Here is a 22,936-nt window from a genome sequence, read left to right as displayed (position 1 = left end):
GTTTTTATGACTAATAAATAACATACACTAAGCAAGTAAACTTATATATCGAATTCGTCATTACACGTTATCATCACTTATTGAAATAATTACATATGGTGTATGATACGTCAAACAAGACGATTAACAATAAAGATTTTGTGATATTTATCTTCACAACAATTAAGCACATTAAAAAAAAAAGTCTCATTATGCATTTGAACTTTTTTTCTCTTTTAATGATTCATATCATCCTCGATAATGATTAGCATTAGTTTTTAACTATTCATAATTTGTATTTGATTCTGATTTTTAAGTCGTGACAACAAATAACATCATATATAAATATTTTAAGTATCATTTAAGTATCAAAAAAGTAATCAGAATAATCAGTGTAAATCTAGTATTATTGATATAGTATTAGAAAATATTTAGAACTTGTTTTTTAATTATATTATAAGTTTTAACTTTAATATTAGTTAGAGTTTTAGTAATTGTATTCGGGGTTTTTTTTTTAAATATGTCTATATAGTTCTTATTATTCTTGTTTCTTAATATAGACTAAAACTAAAAGAAATTGAGAAATGACGCCTTGGCAATGGGCTGAAATGATTTCAGGGTAATGAGACTAAGAGTGAAGAGTAATCAGACTGAAATATCTGTGCTAAATTGTCATAAAAATCAATCAAACAATCTATACAAACTATCCAGCATCTGCTAATCTAATCAAATCAGTTATAATACTAACATCAAAATGATGATTTTTCTCTTGAAATAAATAAACGGTCTGCTCTGAAACGGTGCATTGCAATTGTGTAAATTGTAGAAAATGAAAAAGCCAAAAAGTCCTTTCAGTCTCCAGTGTTTGACTTTATTGGATCTTTACAGGGCTGGTGACATTAAACTAGCAGGTTTCAGCAGATGTTTTCCTCTCTGCATGCAGCACAGTCCAGAAAAGCCACGTAACAGTGAAACAAGCAAAACAGTGTAAAAACGGCACGTATGAAAAGGTATAAAATTACACATTCGCAGAACAGCCAGATTCCTAAATCAGAATCAGATGCAAAAACACAAATATCAGACGTTCAGTTCACAGACCAGCAGTGACGCATGTAGAAGCTTGGCACAAATATACAATGTAATGCAGAAAATCACAAATCACGTTAGAAAAAAATATATCTTGCATCGAGAAATGTAGCAAACACCATCCATAATAATGCAATGTATCACAATAAATGATCAGAGGCAACAGTAGACAGCAGATGAATATAGATAATATAATATAATCTAAGATAATATCAACAGGCATAAGGTCACATGACAGTCATTAAGATTGCAGGTAGGTTTTTAATTAAAGCTGCTCTGTGAAGAGGCTGCAGTCTTACTGAAGGAGGCTATCTGACACTCTGTGACATGTGCAGCGGCGTCAGCATCTCCTCAAAAATGGCCCCCTTCACGTTAGAGCCCCGCAGGTTCGCCTCCTGAAGGTCACAGCCGGACAGATCACAGTTCTGTTCGACAAAAAAACAAAAAAAAAACAAGTGAAGACATGACAAACTACAGAACGATGCTGAAGCAAAACTGATGTGCGCTCACCTCCAGATCGGTTCCTGCCAGAGTGGCCCCCCGCAAGTTACAGTTCTTGAGTTTGGCGTTCTTCAGCGTGGCCACGCGGAGGTTTATACCCGTCATCTGACTGCCCTCCATATCCACCCCCTTTAGATTGGCTCCTGTCAGGAAATAACAGGCATTACATACTGGGAATATGAGATCCAAGAGAAGCCAAGTGTGCTCATTTTACCCTCTAGATTTGCTTTGAGTCCTGCGGGATCTTCAAAATTACAGCCTTTGAGAGACGCCCCTTCTGCATTGGTGCAAAGCATTTTCACGCCCTGTAAATTGGCACCCTGGGAAACACATGCAAAAAGACCAAATCAGTTTCACAGACAGACATATAAATGCAGGATAAATGCTACAACAAAAGGAGCCAAAGGATGCGAGTGGGTGAGTTAAAAAAAACATAAAAAATATAAATAAAAATTAATACACAAATAATATTTTGCATGGATAAAAGCTTTCTGACATCTTCCTTTATTTATTTTTTGTTAATAGTTGTCATTATTCTCTGCGAAGATTATCATCAGTTTGATTTGATTTACTTATATATATTAGAATATTTTTGTAATACAATTTTTTTTAAATCAGCATAATTTAAGGCATGACAACATACTACTGTTCAAAAGTCTAGGGTCAATAATTTTTAGAGAAAAATAAATTATTCTTGAGCAACAAATTAGCATAATAAAATTAAGCTTTGTCATTTTAGGAATAAATTACATTTTAAAATATATTCAATTATATATTTTTAAACAAATAAATTCCTAACTTTTTAACAGTAGTGTAAATATTATTTAAAAATCTAATTTTAAATAATATAATTTTTATTTCAGATTAAAATAATGAGACTTTGCTATCTGTAAATAAAATAAAATAATCTTCATTGTCCAAAAAAATAGGTCTAATTTTCTTTAAGAATTTTTTTCTTGTGATTTTGGGGTAAAATATGATATGGACCTGTCCTTACATCTAGATTGGCATTGGAGAGGTCTGCTCTCTCCAGGTTGGTACCACAGAGGTTGGCGTGTGTGAGGTTACAGCGGCTGAGGTTGGCCATCTTGAAGTTGATGTAACGCAGATCAAGACGAGAGAGATCCGCCCCACTGAAATTCAAGCCCTAGGAGAAGCAGTTTACATTGACATAATGCACAATAAAATCAAAAATAAATCAGTGCAAATATTCAGTAACTTCCTACCTGACATCTAAGTTCTGATTTAGTCGGAGTGGCAAGCAGAAAACGCACAAACTCCTTGCGGGAGATGGGTGAGTGATCTTCGGGAGGCTGGGAATTCTAAAGCAGGACAAAACAGCCATCACTGTTATTTACTTACACATTGCATAAGTCATGTTTTCACCTTATTGTAACCTTTTCAGCTTTTTTTTTACCTTAATAACACCTTCAAGCTGCTCAGCGAGACGTTCGATTCCAAAGAAACGAGCTTCTTCAAGCACGCCTGCATAAAATAATTCTCCATAGGTACTCATTTCATATTCAAAGTGCTTAGCCAATCATAACAGAGCTCATTTACATATTAGAATGTTGGTTACACACAAAAAAAACAAACAAAAAAAAACAGTACAGTACCGAAAGCAGTATATACATATCAGAAAGAGGGAGGAAAATGCTTAAGGAAAACTAAATTATTGTGGTTTTCGGTAACAACCCTTAGGAAGCACATAAAATGCTACAAAATGGTACATGTCTCTACTGTCTTACCCAGCAGATTGATGCCATCATTGATAATGAGCTGTCCATGTCTCAGGTAATTTAATATGGGCTCAAAGTAATCTGGACTCCGATCAATGAGATACGCCCCTTGCTCGTCCTGTTTGTTTCCCCAAACATCTGTCGGGAAATGACAGAAGAAAAAGTGCAGTATGAATAGAAGCACATGCACAAATTATATTATTTGAACATTAGACACTGGTTCAGTCCTCACCCTTGTCTCTGAACATGTGAGCCAACATGCTCTCCGGTTCTTTGACCAAAGTGCTCCTAACAACCACAGAAAAGTGTTAAAATGTTAGATTTATCACACAGAACAGCTGTGGATTAAATGGATGAATGTGACAAAAACACTAAAATACATTAAAAAAATAAAATAAAATAATAATAATAATATTTTGCATTAATAAAATAAGATTTTGACACAATTTTCATTAAAATCAAGCACATTTTTATTTTTAAAAACATTTTATTTTAATATTTTTACAAATTTTCACATATTGTTTTTTACATTTCAATGCAAAAATAATAAAAAGTTAAAACAAAAATATAAATTAGAAATGAAGATATGCTTCAATGATGTGTTTTTTCCCATTTTTCCCCTGCTCTTATGATATGGCATGGTGATCTGGTTTGGGCATCTCCACTGTAATGCATTCAGATATATATATATAGCTCTCGTCAGCGTCGCCCTGGAAACGAACGAGGAACACCTGCACGTCATCAGCACGGGCTGGCCGGTCACAGCTGAGCCCAATTAAGCGCCAGCTTTATAGGCTGCCGAGTCACACACACGAGTGAGACATGTCTCCAGAAGACAACCTGGTAACGGTCCTCTCATTTTGTCTGCAGAGCGCAGTGTATGACCGGCCAGCCAGGATTCACCCGCACAGCACTGGACCCACAGACCCACAGACCCACAGACCCACAGACCCACAGACCCACAGACCCACAGACCCACAGACCCACAGACCCACAGACCCACAGAGGACACAGGTTTCAGAGCACAGTTCGACCCACCCAGGACACACGGATTCACTCAAGTTTGCACAATAAACGCACCTTCGGGCCTTTACCGAGCCAAACTTGTCGTGTGATTCTTCCTCCGTTATATATATATATATATATATATATATATATATATATATATATATATATATATATATATTTTTATTTATTATTAATTCCCATTATTTTCATCTATGATTATCATTAAATATGCTCAACATCGTAATAAAGTAAAATATCTTTGTAATACAATTATTTTTATTTAAATCAGCATAATTAAAGGCATGACAACAAATATTACCAAATAAAAATAATATTTATATTAATTTATATATTATTTATATTAAAATTGATAATTAAATAAGCAAATTTAAATCATGTATTTTATTTCACAATACAGTAATGAGAACTAAATGTTTGTGCTTACTTGTCATGAAAATATTGGGAAAAATAATAAATAAATAAATAAAAAGTGGGTTGATTATGATGGGTGTGACAGTTTAGATTATGAATTACAGTTGTTGAGATTAGTTTGATCTGTTTTGATATTACCGTGTGGTTGTGAACCGTCGGCCTCCCACATTGAGGGTGATCCAATCGGTGTGTGCCCAGGAATGAAACTCATGAGGACTCTCTAGGTTATTTGGTGGATCTGTAGGACATTATTAAATTATGACATAGTAAGGCAACTGAAGACAGATCTAAGAGAAGCACACGCCAAATCCAAGTTATAATGTCAAACTCACCAACAAAAGAATCTCCTTCCGATATATACAAGACATCATCATCTCTGTGCCAGAGAAACACCAAGTGTTTTATGTTTATGATAATATACACATGTAAATAAACCTGTTTTATGCATAAGATAGCTAGTTATTGTATTTACCTGATGAGGGCTATATCATCAATAAGACCTCCTTTCCCATTGTATATGTTGGCAGCTTTTATTCCAAATTTTGTGCTTGCAACTGACAGTAGATCAGCTAGAGTTCCATAAACTGCCACCACCTGATGTAAAAGTCATGAGAGGAGCAACAACGTGTTATTTATTCAGCAAACATACCTTTAATTATATATTAGGCAGACAATAGACAACAAAACACACTCACCTTGCCATTGTATGAGGTTCCATTTACAAACAGCGTGACTCTTCTCATGACCGAGCTTGTAATGTGACTCCTCAGTGTCTATTTCTATCGTTTTTAAACTCCACGTTACTGTAATTCATCAAAGCATTTCCGACTATTGAAGAAGACTATTTACTTCCGTCATTACTGCGGCCAATCAGAGACTTTGAAAATGGAGCGCTGCAGGGCAGTTCCACAGAAATACAACAACAACGCAGAGTCCAAAGGTGGGCGGGGTTAAAGGACCGAACGCCTTTTCTGATTGGCCAGGTACGATGGGGCTAAATAATATATATATATTTTTTTTTTTGCGCGTGTGTGTATTGTGAATTAACATTTCAATGTATACTGACATTTCTCTCGTGTCGCCATTTAATACAAAATTATCGTCAGTCAAGACCACTTATGAAGTAACACGCAGATGACCAGGTCACGTGGTGCTTGTTACTTTTCTCAGCGCTGGTCGTGGTGGCTGAATCACAAACGTTTGCAATTACTTGATGTATTTTTTTATAATCGTTTTATTTGTATGTCAGGTACTAACTGATGGGATTGATTTAACAGATTATATTTTGTGTGTGTTTAACGGTCTCCAATAAAACGAAGAAAAAAAAAACCCTTTGAAAAAATCTGAATGGAGCTCAATGGAAAATTCGGCTTTCTGAGCCATCAAGAAAACGTGTTAAAAATTAAACTATCTTTATAAAATAGTAGATTTTGGTGACTTTTACGATATTTCACAATCAATAATAGCAATTAACTCTAATATGTTACTACATAATTTTAATATAGTAGATTTAGGGACCTCTAGACTTACATTAAAAAAAAACAAATATGAGTTCCTGGTGTATTAGAAAGTCGCACCGACTAAATGTGACAAAACTTCAGCAGTCTTGAAAACCACTGTTAACAACATCAGCAACAATGCATAAGCAGACAAACACTTACACTGCTGTTTGTGTTTACATAACGCACAGAAGCTTATTTCAGACAGCATTAATTTATTTATCATATTGAATTTACAAAATTAAAAGAAAAAGCAACAATTGAAGAAACAGGTTTGTACATTTTAGTCCTTTTTGTCGTTTATTTTTTGTTTTTTTGTTTTTTAACAGTTTGAATAGCAATCCACTGTACACAAGGCTTATGATGATATTTCTATATCTTTAAAAAGGAAAACAACCAAGATGCTCTGACTTTCCAATGACGACACTGGAGTAAGGCGATTCTTAGGTTGGACAAACTGGACTTAAACGCAACCCTGCTACCCCATCATCCCATTAGAGAGCAGCTCTCTTTCAACAAACACTACAGAAATACTAGTGCCAGAAGAGCTTCTAAATCCATTCGGCCACCCTCTGCCTTCGATATCCACGTAGATGAGATTTACAATGAAATAACACAATCTCAGTCGTTCTGTTGAGTTCATGCACTAATCTGGAATTCGGGGAGAGTCTGAATTTACATCGAAATCGTGCCACAATGATGAGACGTCTCACGGCAACGTAAAACTCACTGGACGACTTCATTAAAGCTTCAGTCAACAGCTCTGGTTCTCGAGTTAACAATATGAGGATCATGGGAAACGTTCAGAAGAAAAATTTAACTCGAAAGGCTAATGTTCGCATCAAGTCAATTTTTGTGCGGTAACAATTATGCTTTACAACTTAGAGCTGACAAACATAATTCTAATAGCAACATTTCAACAAAAAGACAGTAAACAACTTGAAAATGTTCCGTAAAGCCCCCTTTTCATAAACCGATGATTCCAAGTTAAAATGTGCTGTATACTAATAATAACACTTGTCGACATTTCAAGCAGCGATAAATCTAGCTACCTACCGTGTACTTTGTATTTCAGTATACATTATTTAGTTCCCTTGAGCTATAGAGTGGTTTCAGCCCCGAGACTGTCAAGGGGAGGGACACAGACATGAAACAGAGTAGTGTCCATTAAAGTGAATTGTTGTAGTGGTGAGCGATGCCTTTTACTATTGTATACGCTCATCATTAACGCGTCAAACAAATAGGAATAAAAATACTACGCTGACAACTGCGACATTTTAAGAAAATGATGGATCTCTCGGTTCTGGAATGAAATTCTTACAACAGAGTAAAACATTCACCTTCATGTTTCATTAGAATAGATATGACAATATCATACAGGGCAGGGTAAATAGTGTAATAAATATCTAAGCGCTGAATTGAAGCATTGGCTTTAAATGAAACAATAGTTAACAGTATTGACTGATGCCCTGAAAAGCCTTTTTTTTTTCGGTGTTTGATGGGTGCAGAACGGACAAGGGATGCCCGGTTGCATCCTGCCCCAGTGCCACTCATCGGGTGTCCCGAATGAGAGCCGGGCAGGGGACACGGAAGGCATGCCTTAGGTTGCGGATGGGACGCCCGGCAGGTTTGCTGTCGGGACGGGTGGGGAGGGAAGTAAGGAGGGAGGGAGGGTAACAGAGGGAGGCCAAGCGAGAGAGGAGAGGGATGTGAAACCGCAGAGATGAGGGAGGCCAGTGGCCTTAAACCCCATTAAAATGTTTTCCGGTGGATGGCACGGGCGCGATCTTCCTCGTATTCCTTCTTGGAGACCCACATCTTCTTAAAGGTGTCGAGTGAAGCCAGGATAGATCCCCTATACAAAAAAAAAAAAGAAAGGACAAAGCATATGAAAAACACCATAAAATACATACACCAAAATATTTTTAAAAACACATACGCTAACATTCAAAAGTTCGGGGTCTGTAAAAAAAAATTAAAATTTTTTTTTTTGAAGACGCCTGTCATACTCACCAAGGCTAGATTTGTTTGATGAAAAATAAAAGTAAAACATAAATAAAGTAATACTGTGAAATATTTAAAACTTTATTTTAATATATTTTAAAATGTAATTTACTGCTATGATGTTTTATCTTCTTTTTTTTGTTTTTTTATACTTTCATTTTATTCATGATTCATTTTTATTGCATTTCAGTACATTTAAATTTTAGTTAATTTTTTTTCTTTTTGGTATTTGCTTGTCTTTTTTATTCATTTTTGTTTATTTTAAAAATGTATTTAAGTTTTCTTTATTTTTATTTCAGTTTTAGTGCTTCAACTTAAACTTTAATTAGCTTAAACTTGTAATATTTTTTATATTTAAATCTAAAAAGAAAAAAAAAATCATTTATTGTATTTTATTAAAGCTTTAATTCAATTAACAAAAATGTTTTAACAGTTTTAGTTAACAATAATAATACTGAAAAGGTGACATTTTTTCAGGATTCTTTTTGAGGAATATGAACTTTAAAAGAACAGCATTTATTTTAAATATAAATCTTTTGTAACCTTATAAATGTCTTTACTGTCACTTTTAATCAATTTAATGCGTCTGTGCTGAATAAAGGTATTTATTTCTTTTTTGTAACATTTTTTCTTACCCTATCCATGTTGAATAAAGTCTCTCCTGTGGTGCAGATATCTGAAACAAGAAAATATATATATACACATTTAAAAACAGTTCTCACACTAAGCTAACATTTCTTAGCTGTGGCAGAGTCACCTTAATTTTAACGTCTTTGGGCGCAAGTTTCTTCACTTCGCTTAACAACCGGTCTCCAAAACCTGCGAGGAACAAAGATAGAGTTTCAGTTCTGTCACTGGATGGAGAACTGAAAGATGCTTTCGACTGATCTCTTCGCTCTACCTTTGAGGAGCGTTGAGCCGCCAGACAGCACTATGTTAGAGAAGAGCGTGCGTCGCAGATCCATGTCTGACTTCTGAATGGCGAAAGCCAGCACCTCATGAATACCCTCGCTCTCATCTCCAATCAGATCAGGCCTGAAGAGAAGCTCTGGAGCCCTGAACCGTGCTGGGCCGATCTGCAGGAGATAAACCGCTGTGAGTAACACATCAAGTCAATGTGCCATCATGAGTGCGTTGTCAGTCCACTGTATCCAAACGAAGAAAAATGTTACCCTGGACCACAAAACCAGTCATAAGTAGCACGGGTATATTCATAGTAATAGCCAACAATACATTGTATGCATCAAAATGATTGATTTTTATTTTATGCCAAAAATCATTAGGATATTAAGTAAAGATCATGTTCCATGAAGATATTTTGTAAATTTCTTACCGTAAATATATCAAAACTTAAGTTTTGATTAGTATTATGCATTGCTAAGGACGTAATTTGGACAACTTTAAAGGCAATTTTCTCAATATTTTTATTTTTTTGCACCCTCAGATTCTAGATTTTCAAAGTTTTATCTCAGTCAAATATGGTCCGATCCTAACAAACCATACATCAATGGAAAGCTTATTTATTCAAATCTCAATAAAAAAAAATTGACCCTTATGACTGGTTTTGTGGTCCAGGGTCACATATGCCACATTATGGAAGGTTTTGAATGCCATTTCATGTTGACTTCAGGAAGAACCTGAACTGAACCTCCACTGAATGTCAACAAAGCCAGGATATGATGTGTAATTTTATGACCATATTATCATACACTAACATATACAAGCAATCTCATTCTTACATCTAGAGTGCTTCCGTCGGGGAGTGTGTATTGTGCTTTTTCAGTTTCTAGAGTTTCATCCTTCTGGGGGTTGAGGGAAAGATAGCAGGCTCTCTGGAAAACAAAACAGCATTATTTCATCGTTTCGTATCTTGATTGTAATTTCCATCAATAAGGAGCTGCAAAAGAACATGTGGTATAAATCCAGATGTGGGGTCTCGTACCTCCTTGATGGTGCGCACGACCTCAAACTCTGCAGAAGTGTGGAAATCGTAGCCTTCCTTGCGCAGGAGGAGGCGGAGGTATCGGGAGACGTCACGTCCGGCGATGTCCACACGCATGATGGAATGTGGAATGGCGAATCCCTCGTATATGGGGACAGCGTGTGTCACACCATCACCAGCGTCCAGGACCACACCTGTGGTTCGGCCTGTGGCGTATCTGTCAGACAGGAAACATGTTTGCATGAGAGGGAATAGGAAGTGTGATATCAGGAAGAATGAAATTCAAAGCGATGAACTCACAAACTGAGCACCGCCTGCATGGAGATGAACAGCGCCGGCACGTTGAAGGTCTCAAAGAAAACCTCAGCTGCCCGTTCACGGTTTTTACTGGGGTTCAGCGGTGCTTCGGTCAACAGTACAGGATGCTGTGAGATACATAAAAAATATGAATGTCTGAAAAATACAGTGCAAGACAGTGTTGTTATTGTCAATTTAAACTATAAAAAAAATTGTATATGGTAACTGAAACGAATCTGAAATAAAATTAAATATAAGGTTACACTTTATTTTCAGGTGATGTTGCTACAGTAAAATTACACAAATAACTACTAAATAAGATTAATGAACTACATGTAGTCACAATAGGGTTCTGTTATTGTTAGGGATTGGTTTAGGGTTAAGTTACTACTCTAATTATGCATAAATTACAGTTATTACAACAGTAAGTATATGTAACATGTAAATATATCACCTTACAATAAAGTGTTACCAAACATAAATATGAGATTGAAAAAGATAAACTAAAAAAGTAAATAAATAATAATAATAGTAATTTAAAATGCTGCCTTTGAAAGGTTGAAATACTAATATTACTAAACTGAAATAAAATAAATGTGAAGCTAAATATAAAGATAAAAACCTATATATAAATTAAAATTAAATAGTATTTCAAAATAAACAATTTTAAATAATAGTATATAAATACATTATATATAAAATAGAGTGCTGTCAAACGATTAATCGCATCCAAAATAAAAGTTTTGTTTACATAATATATAGGTGTGTACTGTGTATGTTTATTATGTATATTTAAATACAAACACATGCATGTATGCATTTAAGAAAAATATGTTGTTTACATATTGAATATATTTATGTATAAAATATAATAATATAAATATATAAAAGTATATACATATAAATATTTTCAAAATATATACTGTATGTGTGTGTATTTATATAAACATAAATAAACACAGTACACATACATATATAATGTAAACAAAAACTTTTATTTTAGATGCGATTAATCATTTGACAGCACTAATAAAATATAAAATCGTACCTCCTCGGAGAAGGTCTGCAGCTGTTCCTTTGAGTACACGTACTGCCAGATGCGCTCCATGTCATTCCAGTCTTTCACAATACCGTGTTCCATAGGATAGCGGACAGACAGCAGCCCCCTGTGCTCCTGAATATAGAACAGAAATAAATAACACAGTATAGTTTTGCATTATTATAAAAGCATGAAATCAAAACTATTTGCCCAAATTATAGTAACTTTTCTTTTGTATAACATACATAAAATACCATTAACCAAAAACATCAGAAGTTAAATAAGTCTCACACAATAATATTTCTGTCTAAATATTGTGACACATGAAATGTCATTTCATATTGTCTTTAAATAGAAGAAAAAAAAATCTAAATAGAGACACATTCTTCAATTAAAATCAAAAGGTTTACCTCAGCTTTGGGTCCAATGAACAGATCACCCTCAAGGGCACCAGCCATCACCCGAACATGCTTGGGCCGCCCCACACTAGAAATAAACCATTCTAGTTAATATCACATCACATCACATTACATTACTAAAATGGGATTTTCACTAACTAATGCCACTATTTATAGAGACAAAATATATAATACGATCATTTGACAAATATGATGATGGCTAATATTACATCAATAAACAATATTTACCATAAAATTGTTTAGCAATAATTTTTTATGTTTTTGAAAGAAGTCTCTTATGCTCACAAAGGCTGCATTTATTTCACCAAATACATAGTAAAAGTAGTAATATTGTTAAATATTATTGCAAATTAAAACACCTGTTTTATATTTAAATGTGTTTTAAAATGTAATTTATTTCTGTGATGCAAAGCTGAATTTTCAGCATTATTACTCCAGTCTTCAGTGTCACATGATCACATGACCCCAAATTTTTTAAACTTATATAGCAATATCAATAAAATGGTTACTTACTAATTTGGGAAACAGTATTTAGGGATCTGATCTCCAGCAAAGCCAGCCTTAATAACTCCAGACCCCTGGAAGAGAAATTGTAAAGCAAAAGTTAAAAACTATATTAGGGCCTACAGTTGTCCAGGAAGGTGGTTCAAAATAAACTTGAACTATAAAAGCTCAAACAGTGAATGTGTTGTAAAATGAATCATCCAATGATCTGATCCCTCCTTGTTTGTTCTTGAGTCATGAGACAGAGCTGGAGGGAGCAACAAGAAAACCAACCAGCTATAGACTACATTAGAGTCACACTGTGAGAAAACAACCTAATGTTTCACTAAATATCATTGACATTTACTAAGTTTTCATAATTTTAGCAACCTGTCAAAGTGACAGATTCAGGCTTTGAGATCTCCCACCTTAATTCTGATTAACAGTTGAGGCTTACTAGTTCTCCATCTATAGCGTAACACTTTTGGCTTTTATTAAAATCCATTTTCTAACTTACATGAACTATTTCATACTAATAAATGTGGCTGTATATATAAGGCGGGGTCACAGCCAGCCATCTTAGCAACAATAACAACTCCAGCTAAAATACAGGATTTTATCAGACTGATATTCTTTGACAACCATGCATCTTGCAGTATTTCATTAATATGTACAACGCTGAATCGTTTATTGAAGTTTGAGAGACTAATTCAAAGCACCACTGAAATGAATGACAAATCAGCTTCATAGCGACGCATCATTCTGAGCAGCTAATGCTTCAATATAACGCAATTAAAACGGATATTGCACTGTTCAGCTTCACATAGTGAAAACAATTAGACGTGCATCAGACTGTGCACATTATTATCTAAATAAATAAAATCCTAAACGCCTCTCATTTAGCATTGGCCGGCTAGCGCAGGCTTTGGCACAATGGCATTAGCTTTAGCCTCTTAGCACAGACTGGGTGTGGAGGGCTGCTGACATCATACTCACATTATCAATCACAACCGGCTGGTTGGCTATAATATCATACGACTCCATGTTCAGCCTGCGCTTGGGTGCGTTTGTCGGTCTACTCGTTCGCAAGAATCACCGTTTATGGTTTTCTGTTCATGTAAATAAAAAATAACCGTCGCTGCTTGCCAGTATAACCACAGGCTGAGCGTGATGCGTCAACCGAACCGCACAGTGGAGGGAGCCAATCAAACATGCGTGACTAGGAGATGAGTGACAGCTCATTTAGCCAATAGCTATTTGGTTCTCAGGCGCAACCTTGTATGTTTGCGATGATTGTTTAATTACAATTTTTTTTTTGAAAGTGTGTAATTTAATATATATATATATATATATATATATATATATATATATATATATATATATATATATATATATATATAATGTTCAAATATAATTACAAAAAAATTCTTTAATTCATTGTTTTTGTCAAGGAGCAAAATAATGGAGAGAACAATATATGACAGAGTGGAACCTTTGTTTTTATACTCCAAAATCATTATAAAAATCGAATTTGCATATTTAACAATTATCCAATACACTTTAAATTTACTTTTTAGTTTCATGCATGTATGCTCTTTCAACAAGTGAGACAATAAATGCATAGAAATACGTGGTTAAACACATCAAACGAAGCATTCTTGGACATTTTAGCAAGTTAGGGACATTTATTTTGACATACGGAAGTGGCTTCTCCGGAAGTTGTTCTTCATAAGGTTGCTGTTCTGTCCTCCGAGAAATTGAAAGTGTCAAATCAGCCGGAGATCTAAACTAAACGCATATTAGAAACATTTACATCTACAAAACATCTTCAGGTGAGGATCTACATTTGAATTCGGTTAACATTGTTGTCTGAATGACAAGTTTGGGTATGTTTATACCTGTTAAAACTTACATAAACTTAAATATTTGGTTAGTTTACTGCGAGTCATTCCATGTGAAAATAGTGCTGAATTAAAACAAAATTTCAATTTGTTTAGTGAGAAATGTCCACTGACATGACATTCATACGTGACTAGGGCCTGATTAAGAACAAAAAAACGCAAATATAATAAGAGAAAATATTATTATTATTATTATTGTGCATATTTCATACAAAGACAGACCTTAGTAGAATAAATATAATATAATTGGCATGTTATGTATCATACCATGTCGTATACTGTAATAATAAAAACAATTTGTCAACAATTTCCTGTCACATAAATGGTGCTGATCACCATATTATTAGACAAAATATATTATGTTTTACTAATTATTTATTTTACTTACAGTAGATGTGTTTTTGAATGAACATTGTGATGTGATATTTCAAATATTTTTGTATTTAAGTACTGCATTCATGTCTAATGGTCTGTATTAGCAGGTGTTGTACATTGAGCCTGCTCTGGCTCACTCATGGTTGAGCTGGAGAGCGTGGATCGAACCTGACACAAGATGGCCTGTGTAGATGAACCTCCAGAGAAGTGAGTATCTCCATCAGCTGTGAATCACAGGACTGGTTAGCAGAACTAATGGTCACTGATAATCTGTTGTCCGATGACAGGCACTGCTGGGTGTGTTTTGCTACGGAGAAGGAGGATCGAGCTGCAGAATGGGTCAGCCCGTGCCGGTGTAAGGGCTGCACCAAGTGGATCCATCAGTCTTGCTTACAGCGATGGCTGGATGAAAAACAGAAGGGAAACAGCGGAGGAGCCGTCAGCTGCCCGCAATGTGGCACTGAATACCGGATAGTTTTCCCCAAAATGGGTGAGTATTTGCACTTCACCTTTTTTTTTTTTTTGAAGGGAAACGTACTGATACCTTTTTCCTCTTTTGCTGTATGTCATGGATTCTCACATTATTGCATACTTCTAATGCACCAAATAGTTTGGATAAATAGCTCCTGATAAGAGTGTGGTACTCCCAGCTCTGCTTTGCAGCAGTGTTGTTAATAGTTAAAGCTGTTATTGTTACTGTTACTGCGTTACTGTAATTCAGTAACTTTTTTGTGTACTTCTACTTTTTAAAGTAATTTTAAAATCTGTAATTTTACTTTTACTCAAGTATATTTAGTTTGAAGTATTGTACTTCGCTACATTTTAAAACACATTAATTACTGAGTAAAAAAGAAAATCGCTCCCTGGAAACTACTGCAGTAAATAAAGGGCAGGAGAACAACCTGGCGCTAAAATCACAAGAAAGATGCAGACGGACAAGACAGGCGTTAATTGTGCAGACCCAGCTGAACACCAAACCCCGTCGTATTAGAAGGAAATGAAGTGAACCCCTGGCCATATTTAAGCTCTATTATGCAGTGTAAACTGTGTTTGCCTAGGGAGACCAAACTAGAGGCTTATAAAATCTGGACATCAACCCTTCGCAAGCATGTAGAGGTAAAGTAAAGACTTGCATTGTTGCATTGGTGGTTAGAATGAAGCTTTGACAGTTTAGCAAAAGGTTTTGCACAAATTAGCCAAAAAGACAGTGCAGGGTGTGCGATATATATAGTCTGCGATAATATCGTAATTGTTGTTTTAACGATGTGCGATTTGACATTTATCAGTATTTTGCAAAAACCAATCAAAACACTCCTACAGAGTGCCGTGAAGTCTAGTAGATTAGACTAGTGCACGCATGCATTTAGACTGTGTTCTTTCACTGCGTGATTCAGTCTGTTAAAATGCATTTAGAATGATCACAAAATTGAAGATATAGGGCAGAAAATGTGTATATTTATATCATTTCATATAGTAAATCAGTATCACACGCAGAGTAAAATAATTTTTTTTCTCCAAAAATCAGCATGATTAGCCTACATATAGATTTTTACACAACAGTTCAATTAACAAGAAGTTAATTAATAGACTTGCCTTTTAGACCATATTACCTGTTTTTGCTTTATTTCGACAACAAAAATAATTCCTAACAGCCACCACAGCACAATTTTGTGTCTCTGAGCAATGACGGTGTTTCGTTCCTGAATGAATCAACTGTTTAAATGATTCAGTTCAATCGCAATGACTCAATTATTAACAGTGACTTGCTGACACCTACTGGCGGTCTTAATTTCTTATTTAAAGTATCTTGTTTTTTTTTATGTATATAATTTTAAATGACTATTCAACATTTTATGTCTTGTATATCAAAACCCTTTTTTCTGCATTTGTAACTGCAGGTTAAATTAATTAATGTCCTGCATTAAACTGTGTAAATACATCTAAATGCCACTTCAGATAAAGCTTCTGTGTTTCCTCTGCATTGCAAAGATGAATTTTGTTGATATTGATTTAATTTGCCTGGTAACAGCCCAAATGTCTTATTATTCTAAATAACTGATTCCTTTAATTAAAACCAACTAGTTTGAGATTTATAGGCTCTAAGTTCTAACCCTGCTTCAACACACATACCTTGTAGTTTTCAAATAAGCCTAAATGATTAGATTAGCTGGATCAGATGTGTTTAATTAGGGTTATATCTAAACTGTGCAGGGCTGTGGCCCTCCAGGAACTGAGTTTGACACCCTTGGCCTATTCCATTTTTTTGCCTCCCTCACACTGTTAAAATGTAACTAAGTAATTTTTACTCTGAGTAAATTTTAAATGAGCTACTTTTTACTTTTACTTGAGTAGATTTTTAGACTGGTACTTTTACTTATACTTAAGTAAAATTTCATTAATGTAATGGTACTTTTACTTGAGTAGAATATTTTCGTACTCTTTCCACCTCTGCTAAGCACTTCATTTGGACAACTTTAAAAGCGATTTTCTCAATATTTTGATTTGTTTTTGCACCCTCAGATTCCAGATCTTCAAATAGTTGTATCTCGGCCAAATATTGTCCTATCCTAACAAACCATACATCAATGGAAGGCTTATTTATTCAGCTTTCAGATGATGTATAACTCTCAATTTCGAGAAATTGACACTTAAGACTTTTTTTGTGGTCCAGGGTCACATATATAGTTTATTTATATGTACTTCTGAATAAAATATAAAGAAACCAAAAATTCATAAAAATGACAAAAGCACAAAACAAAATGACTAAACTGAAATGAAAATATAAAAATAAAAGTTCATTCAAAATGTAATTACTATAATAGTATATAAATAATAATAAAATATTTTTTTCACTTTTGTGGCTAAATGTTACCTTATAACTTTAACATTTAAAATTATCATACATATACAGGTGCATCACAATAAGTCATTTCAGTATAAGAATAATTAGAATGTCGTGGAAAAGTTCATTTATTTCAGTAATTCAACTCAAATTGTGAAACTCGTGTATTAAATAAATTCAATGCACACAGACTGAAGTAGTTTAAGTCTTTGGTTCTTTTAATTGTGATGATTTTGGCTCACATTTAACAAAAACCCACCAATTCACTATCTCAACAAATTAGAATATGGTGGCATGCCAATCAGCTAATCAACTCAAAACACCTGCAAAGGTTTCCTGAGCCTTCAAAACGGTCTCTCAGTTTGGTTCACTAGGCTACACAATCATGGGGAAGACTGCTGATCTGACAGTTGTCCAGAAGACAATCATTGACACCCTTCACAAGGAGGATAAGCCACAAACATTCAGAGTGCTGTATCCAAGCATGTTAACAGAAAGTTGAGTGGAAGGAAAAAGTGTGGAAGAAAAAGATGCACAACCAACCGAGAGAACCGCAGCCTTATGAGGATTGTCAAGCAAAATCGATTCAAGAATTTGGGTGAACTTCACAAGGAATGGACTGAGGCTGGGGTCAAGGCATCAAGAGCCGCCACACACAGACGTGTCGAGGAATTTGGCTACAGTTGTCGTATTCCTCTTGTTAAGCCACTCCTGAACCACAGACAACGTCAGAGGCGTCTTACCTGGGCTAAGGAGAAGAAGAACTGGACTGTTGCCCAGTGGTCCAAAGTCCTCTTTTCAGATGAGAGCAAGTTTTGTATTTCATTTGGAAACCAAGGTCCTAGAGTCTGGAGGAAGGGTGGAGAAGCTCATAGCCTAAGTTGCTTGAAGTCCAGTGTTAAGTTTCCACAGTCTGTGATGATTTGGGGTGCTGCAATGTCATCTGCTGGTGTTGGTCCATTGTGTTTTTTGAAAACCAAAGTCACTGCACCCGTTTACCAAGAAATTTTGGAGCACTTCATGCTTCCTTCTGCTGACCAGCTTTTTAAAGATGCTGATTTCATTTTCCAGCAGGATTTGGCACCTGCCCACACTGCCAAAAGCACCAAAAGTTGGTTAGATGACCATGGTGTTGGTGTGCATGACTGGCCAGCAAACTCACCAGACCTGAACCCCATAGAGAATCTATGTATTGTCAAGAGAAAAATGAGAAACAAGAGACCAAAAAATGCAGATGAGCTGAAGGCCACTGTCAAAGAAACCTGGGCTTCCATACCACCTCAGCAGTGCCACAAACTGATCACCTCCATGCCACGCCAAATTGAGGCAGTAATTAAAGCAAAAGGAGCCCCTACCAAGTATTGGGTTCATATATAGTAAATGAACATACTTTCCAGAAGGCCAACAATTCACTAAAAATGTTTTTTTTATTGGTCTTATGAAGTATTCTAATTTGTTGAGATAGTGAATTGGTGGGTTTTTGTTAAATGTGAGCCAAAATCATCACAATTAAAAGAACCAAAGACTTAAAATACTTCAGTCTGTGTGCATTGAATTTATTTAATACACGAGTTTCACAATTTGAGTTGAATTACTGAAATAAATGAACTTTCCACGACATTCTAATTTATTGAGATGCACCTTTATAATTTTTTTTTTAAAAGTTAGCTCAGAAAATGTGACAAGTGCCCAGATTCTGCGTGGGCTTACTAATGACGAATATTCTGACATTCTGTTTGGCTGTTATTCTGTTAGTTTAATAGGGAAGTGTTAAGTGTGTGGTTTTGTGTCTCGTCCAGGGCCTCTGGTATACTTCCTTCAGCAGGTCGACAGAGCTCTGTCTAGGGCCAGTCCGTTCGCCGCAGCTGGAGTCGTGGTGGGCACCGTCTATTGGTCGGCCGTCACTTACGGTGCCGTCACAGTTATGCAGGTGTGTTAAAGACAGGAGGATGAGAGGAGCTTGGCTACTCTTGGCTCTTTTGAACACATTTTCTTCTCTGTTTTCAGGTGGTGGGCCATAAGAAGGGTTTGGATGTGATGGAGCGTGCAGATCCTCTCTTCTTACTCATGGGTTTACCCACCATCCCTGTCATGCTGGTACTGGGGAAGATGATTCGCTGGGAGGATTATGTGGTGCGGATTTGGCAACGACACTCCTCTAAGCTTCAGATCTTCAGCGGGCTTGTACCTGGTATGTGGAAAACGGGGTTAAACTTGGCAATAGTTCATCCCAGTGTTGTTATTGGTAACTAAATCTAAAATTTAATTTTTTAATTTAATTTCCAAAATTTATATTTTCGTTTTCATTAATAAAAAATGATTTTTAATAAAATGTAAAATAAAATTATTAAACTTAAAATGAAAAAAAACCTTAATTAAAATTTTAAAAATTAAAAACCTTGCCAACTGAAATAAGTTAAAGTACTAAAATTACTTAAACTGAAATAAAAAATAAACTAAAGCTAAATATAATTTAAAAAACGCACACAAGCTGATAACAACAAATGCATAGTTAAAAAATGAATACAACTTAAACTAAAATGAAAACTGAAATACATTTTTAAAAGCAAATTCATCATGTACTGATATTACTAAAACTGAAATAAAAATAAAGCTAAATATAATTAAATAAAAAACAAAAACTAATAAATAAAATCTAATAAAAATGACAAAAGCACACAACATTCACTAAATCACCAAAGTAATAAATCAATAAATCACTAAATCTAATAAATATTCAAATGTTTATTATACTGTAATAGTGTATAAATTAACCTAAAACTAAAATGAAATCTAAATAAAAACTAAGAAAAATGACAAAAGCACATACTGAAATGACTAATATTAAAATGAAAACTAAAAATAAAGGCAAATTATTGAAATGATTAAAGTATTGAAATTACTAAAAATGAAATACAAATAAATTAAGCTAAATATAATTTTTTTAAATACAATTTATTTAATTTTATTTTTATTTTTTGCAAAAACTAATAAAAATGACAAAAGCACATAACAAAATGATTAAAACTAAAACTTCAATAAAGACTGAAAAATTTAACTATGCCATTTTATTATGTGACCCTGGACCACAAAACCCGTCGTAAGGGTCAGACTTCTGAAATTGAGAGAGATATATATATATATATATCATCTGAATAAGCTCGGACGATATTTGGCTGAGATACAACTATTTGAAAATCTGGAATCTGAGGGTGCAAAAAAAAATCTAAATATTGAGAAAGTTGTCCAAATGAAGTCCTTAGCAAAGCATATTACTAATCAAAAATTACGTTTGATATATTTACGGTAGGAAATTTACAAAATATCTCCATGGAAAATGATCTTTACTTAATATCCTAATGGTTTTTGTCATAAAAGAAAAATCGATAATTTTGACCCATACAATGTATTGTTGGTTATTGCTACAAATATATCTTATGACTGGTTTTGTGCTACAGGGTCATATTTGTATAATTATGTGGTGGATAGCAAATTTTTTAAACCATCTTAGCATTTATGATTCATTGTCACAATCATACCGTAAGCTTATGCTATTAATATTAATAATAATAATAATAAGCATAATTTTTGAAGCAGAAAATCTCATGTTTGTGCAGGTATGGGCCGTCCTCTGCCCCGCATCCCAGTGGAAGGCAGTTATGGAGGAGACCATCTCTCTGTGTCTCGCACCCTGTGCGGCGCCCTCATCTTCCCCTCCATCGCCAACCTGGTGGGACGCCTCCTGTTCCGCAGAGTCACGTCAAACCTGCAGCGCACCATCCTGGTGAGAGTCGAGAGCGATGAGAGTCTACCATACATTAGGAAGTGTGAATCCTAACCCAGTTTTTCTCTTTTAGGGTGGCATTGCATTTGTGGTGATCAAAGGAGTGCTGAAAGTATATTTCAAACAGCAGCAGTACCTCATCCAGGCCAACAGACACATCCTGAATTACCCAATGCCCGAGGGACGAGCAGACGGCACTTTTGAGGACGACAACGAAGATGGTAGCAATGAATGAAGACGATGCACTTGAGGAAATCAACAAATGCACTGTAGTATAGGATTCTCAGTATAAAGAAAGACATATTTACAGATGTTTAAAGACATAATTTCTCAGCTTCACATGGCTCTAAATCAGCACAAACACATATTTGCTATGTGTTACCTAACTGCGAGGATGACTGAAATTCTTTCATCGGTGGGAAACGTTTGTTGGGGTGTTAAAGTGCCTGTAATAGCAAAATACACCAGTAGATGGCGCCAAATGCAAAGCTGGTACCTGCACTGTGCACTGATGTCTCTGATGAAGACATTGTCAGGCTGCAAATGTACCAGCAGAATCATGTAAGCAGTTTGAGAATGAGTTAATTGATTCTGATTGAAGATGATAAGCACTGGCTCTTTAATGTCAAATAAAGGATAATAAACCCAGAAAATTTGACTTTGATGCTTTTAAGATAGTGGTTTACAGTAATTGTTTTTAACCTGGAAAGAAACATCTAGACCATTTCGCTGCAAAATTAAAGAAATAAGAAGAAAAATATCAAATTACTGTATTTGGGGTTTTTTTATGGATACTAAATAGTTTTTTGCATTAAATCTGTGAAATTGTTCATGATGATTAGGTGTATTTTCAGGCCAAATTTAAATTGTAATGCACCTGTTTCTTTTTTTTTGTTATTTTCATTGTTTCTCATTATGTTAATGCAGAAGGTATTCACTGTATTTAAAATAAAAACATGTAGTAAATATTTAATTAGTGTAATACAATTTAAATTGTAGTAAAACTAGCATGAAGGCAGTTTTATAAAAGTCATGATGTACTGAAATAAAATAGAAATTAAATTATAATTTGTCACCATCATGAGATTTTTGTCATGAAAATAATTTAACCATGCAACAAATCTTAATAGTCCTGCAGTAAATTTGATTAGGCTATTTTCTTTGTGTAATACTTATTTTTCTCTTTTGATGGTCCTGAACAGGTTTCATATTCATCCTGATATGAAAACTGCTTTTGAAATGGCATGAAAATGCTGAGTGAATCTTATAATTGTCTGAGAAAGAATATTGATCTTTTGTGTTTTACCGAAATAAACGTACTTCCCAATGGATCCTCTGCAGTGAATGGGTGCCGTCAGAATGAGAGTCCAAACAGCTGATAAAAACATCACAATAATCCACAAGACATCCAACCAACTCCAGTCCATCAAATAACATCTTCTAAAGTAAAAATCTGTGAGTTTGTAAGAAATAAAACCATCAATACATTTTTAACTTGAAATTGTTGCTTCTGGCTACAATATATTTCAATATATGTTACTTTGTCCAGTGAAAACTGGTCTCATCTGAATCAGGAGAGAAATATGCACAGATTGACCACAAGCGA

General features: G+C 34.8%; 3 protein-coding genes across 4 annotated transcripts; 1 reads left to right on the top strand and 2 right to left on the bottom strand.

Annotated features, from left to right (window-relative positions):
• Window positions 1-834: 834 nt before the first annotated feature.
• On the bottom strand, window positions 835-5,660 carry kctd9b (potassium channel tetramerization domain containing 9b). The gene is made up of 12 exons (XM_058790193.1): window positions 5,441-5,660; window positions 5,218-5,339; window positions 5,078-5,121; window positions 4,884-4,983; window positions 3,538-3,593; window positions 3,315-3,443; window positions 2,984-3,051; window positions 2,793-2,888; window positions 2,564-2,713; window positions 1,781-1,886; window positions 1,576-1,709; window positions 835-1,490 (listed from the first exon to the last, which is right to left on the bottom strand). Exons 1-12 carry the CDS (start codon window positions 5,486-5,488, stop codon window positions 1,374-1,376), a joined length of 1,170 nt encoding a protein of 389 aa, XP_058646176.1. The 5' UTR covers window positions 5,489-5,660; the 3' UTR covers window positions 835-1,373.
• A 779-nt stretch (window positions 5,661-6,439) lies between these two features.
• On the bottom strand, window positions 6,440-13,650 carry actr1b (actin related protein 1B). The gene is made up of 11 exons (XM_058788841.1): window positions 13,425-13,650; window positions 12,459-12,523; window positions 11,937-12,012; window positions 11,536-11,661; window positions 10,491-10,615; window positions 10,191-10,407; window positions 9,988-10,080; window positions 9,150-9,324; window positions 9,006-9,067; window positions 8,884-8,924; window positions 6,440-8,099 (listed from the first exon to the last, which is right to left on the bottom strand). Exons 1-11 carry the CDS (start codon window positions 13,470-13,472, stop codon window positions 7,997-7,999), a joined length of 1,131 nt encoding a protein of 376 aa, XP_058644824.1. The 5' UTR covers window positions 13,473-13,650; the 3' UTR covers window positions 6,440-7,996.
• A 481-nt stretch (window positions 13,651-14,131) lies between these two features.
• On the top strand, window positions 14,132-22,411 carry marchf5l (membrane-associated ring finger (C3HC4) 5, like). 2 transcript variants are annotated; one of them, XM_058790382.1, is made up of 7 exons: window positions 14,132-14,260; window positions 14,812-14,911; window positions 14,992-15,194; window positions 19,346-19,476; window positions 19,554-19,737; window positions 21,164-21,330; window positions 21,404-22,411. In XM_058790382.1, the coding sequence occupies exons 2-7, from the start codon at window positions 14,883-14,885 to the stop codon at window positions 21,563-21,565; spliced, it is 876 nt and encodes a 291-aa protein (XP_058646365.1). In that variant the 5' UTR covers window positions 14,132-14,260; window positions 14,812-14,882; the 3' UTR covers window positions 21,566-22,411. The 2 variants fall into 2 exon arrangements, with proteins under 2 accessions (XP_058646365.1, XP_058646366.1); XM_058790383.1 differs by having other exon boundaries at window positions 14,150-14,260; window positions 14,809-14,911.
• The last annotated feature ends 525 nt before the right edge of the window (window positions 22,412-22,936 follow it).

Source organism: Onychostoma macrolepis, chromosome 10, assembly GCF_012432095.1.
Source record: "Onychostoma macrolepis isolate SWU-2019 chromosome 10, ASM1243209v1, whole genome shotgun sequence".
Taxonomy (NCBI): domain Eukaryota; kingdom Metazoa; phylum Chordata; class Actinopteri; order Cypriniformes; family Cyprinidae; genus Onychostoma; species Onychostoma macrolepis.
Note: the sequence above shows the minus strand (reverse complement) of the source record. Positions and strands in the feature narration are given on the sequence as shown.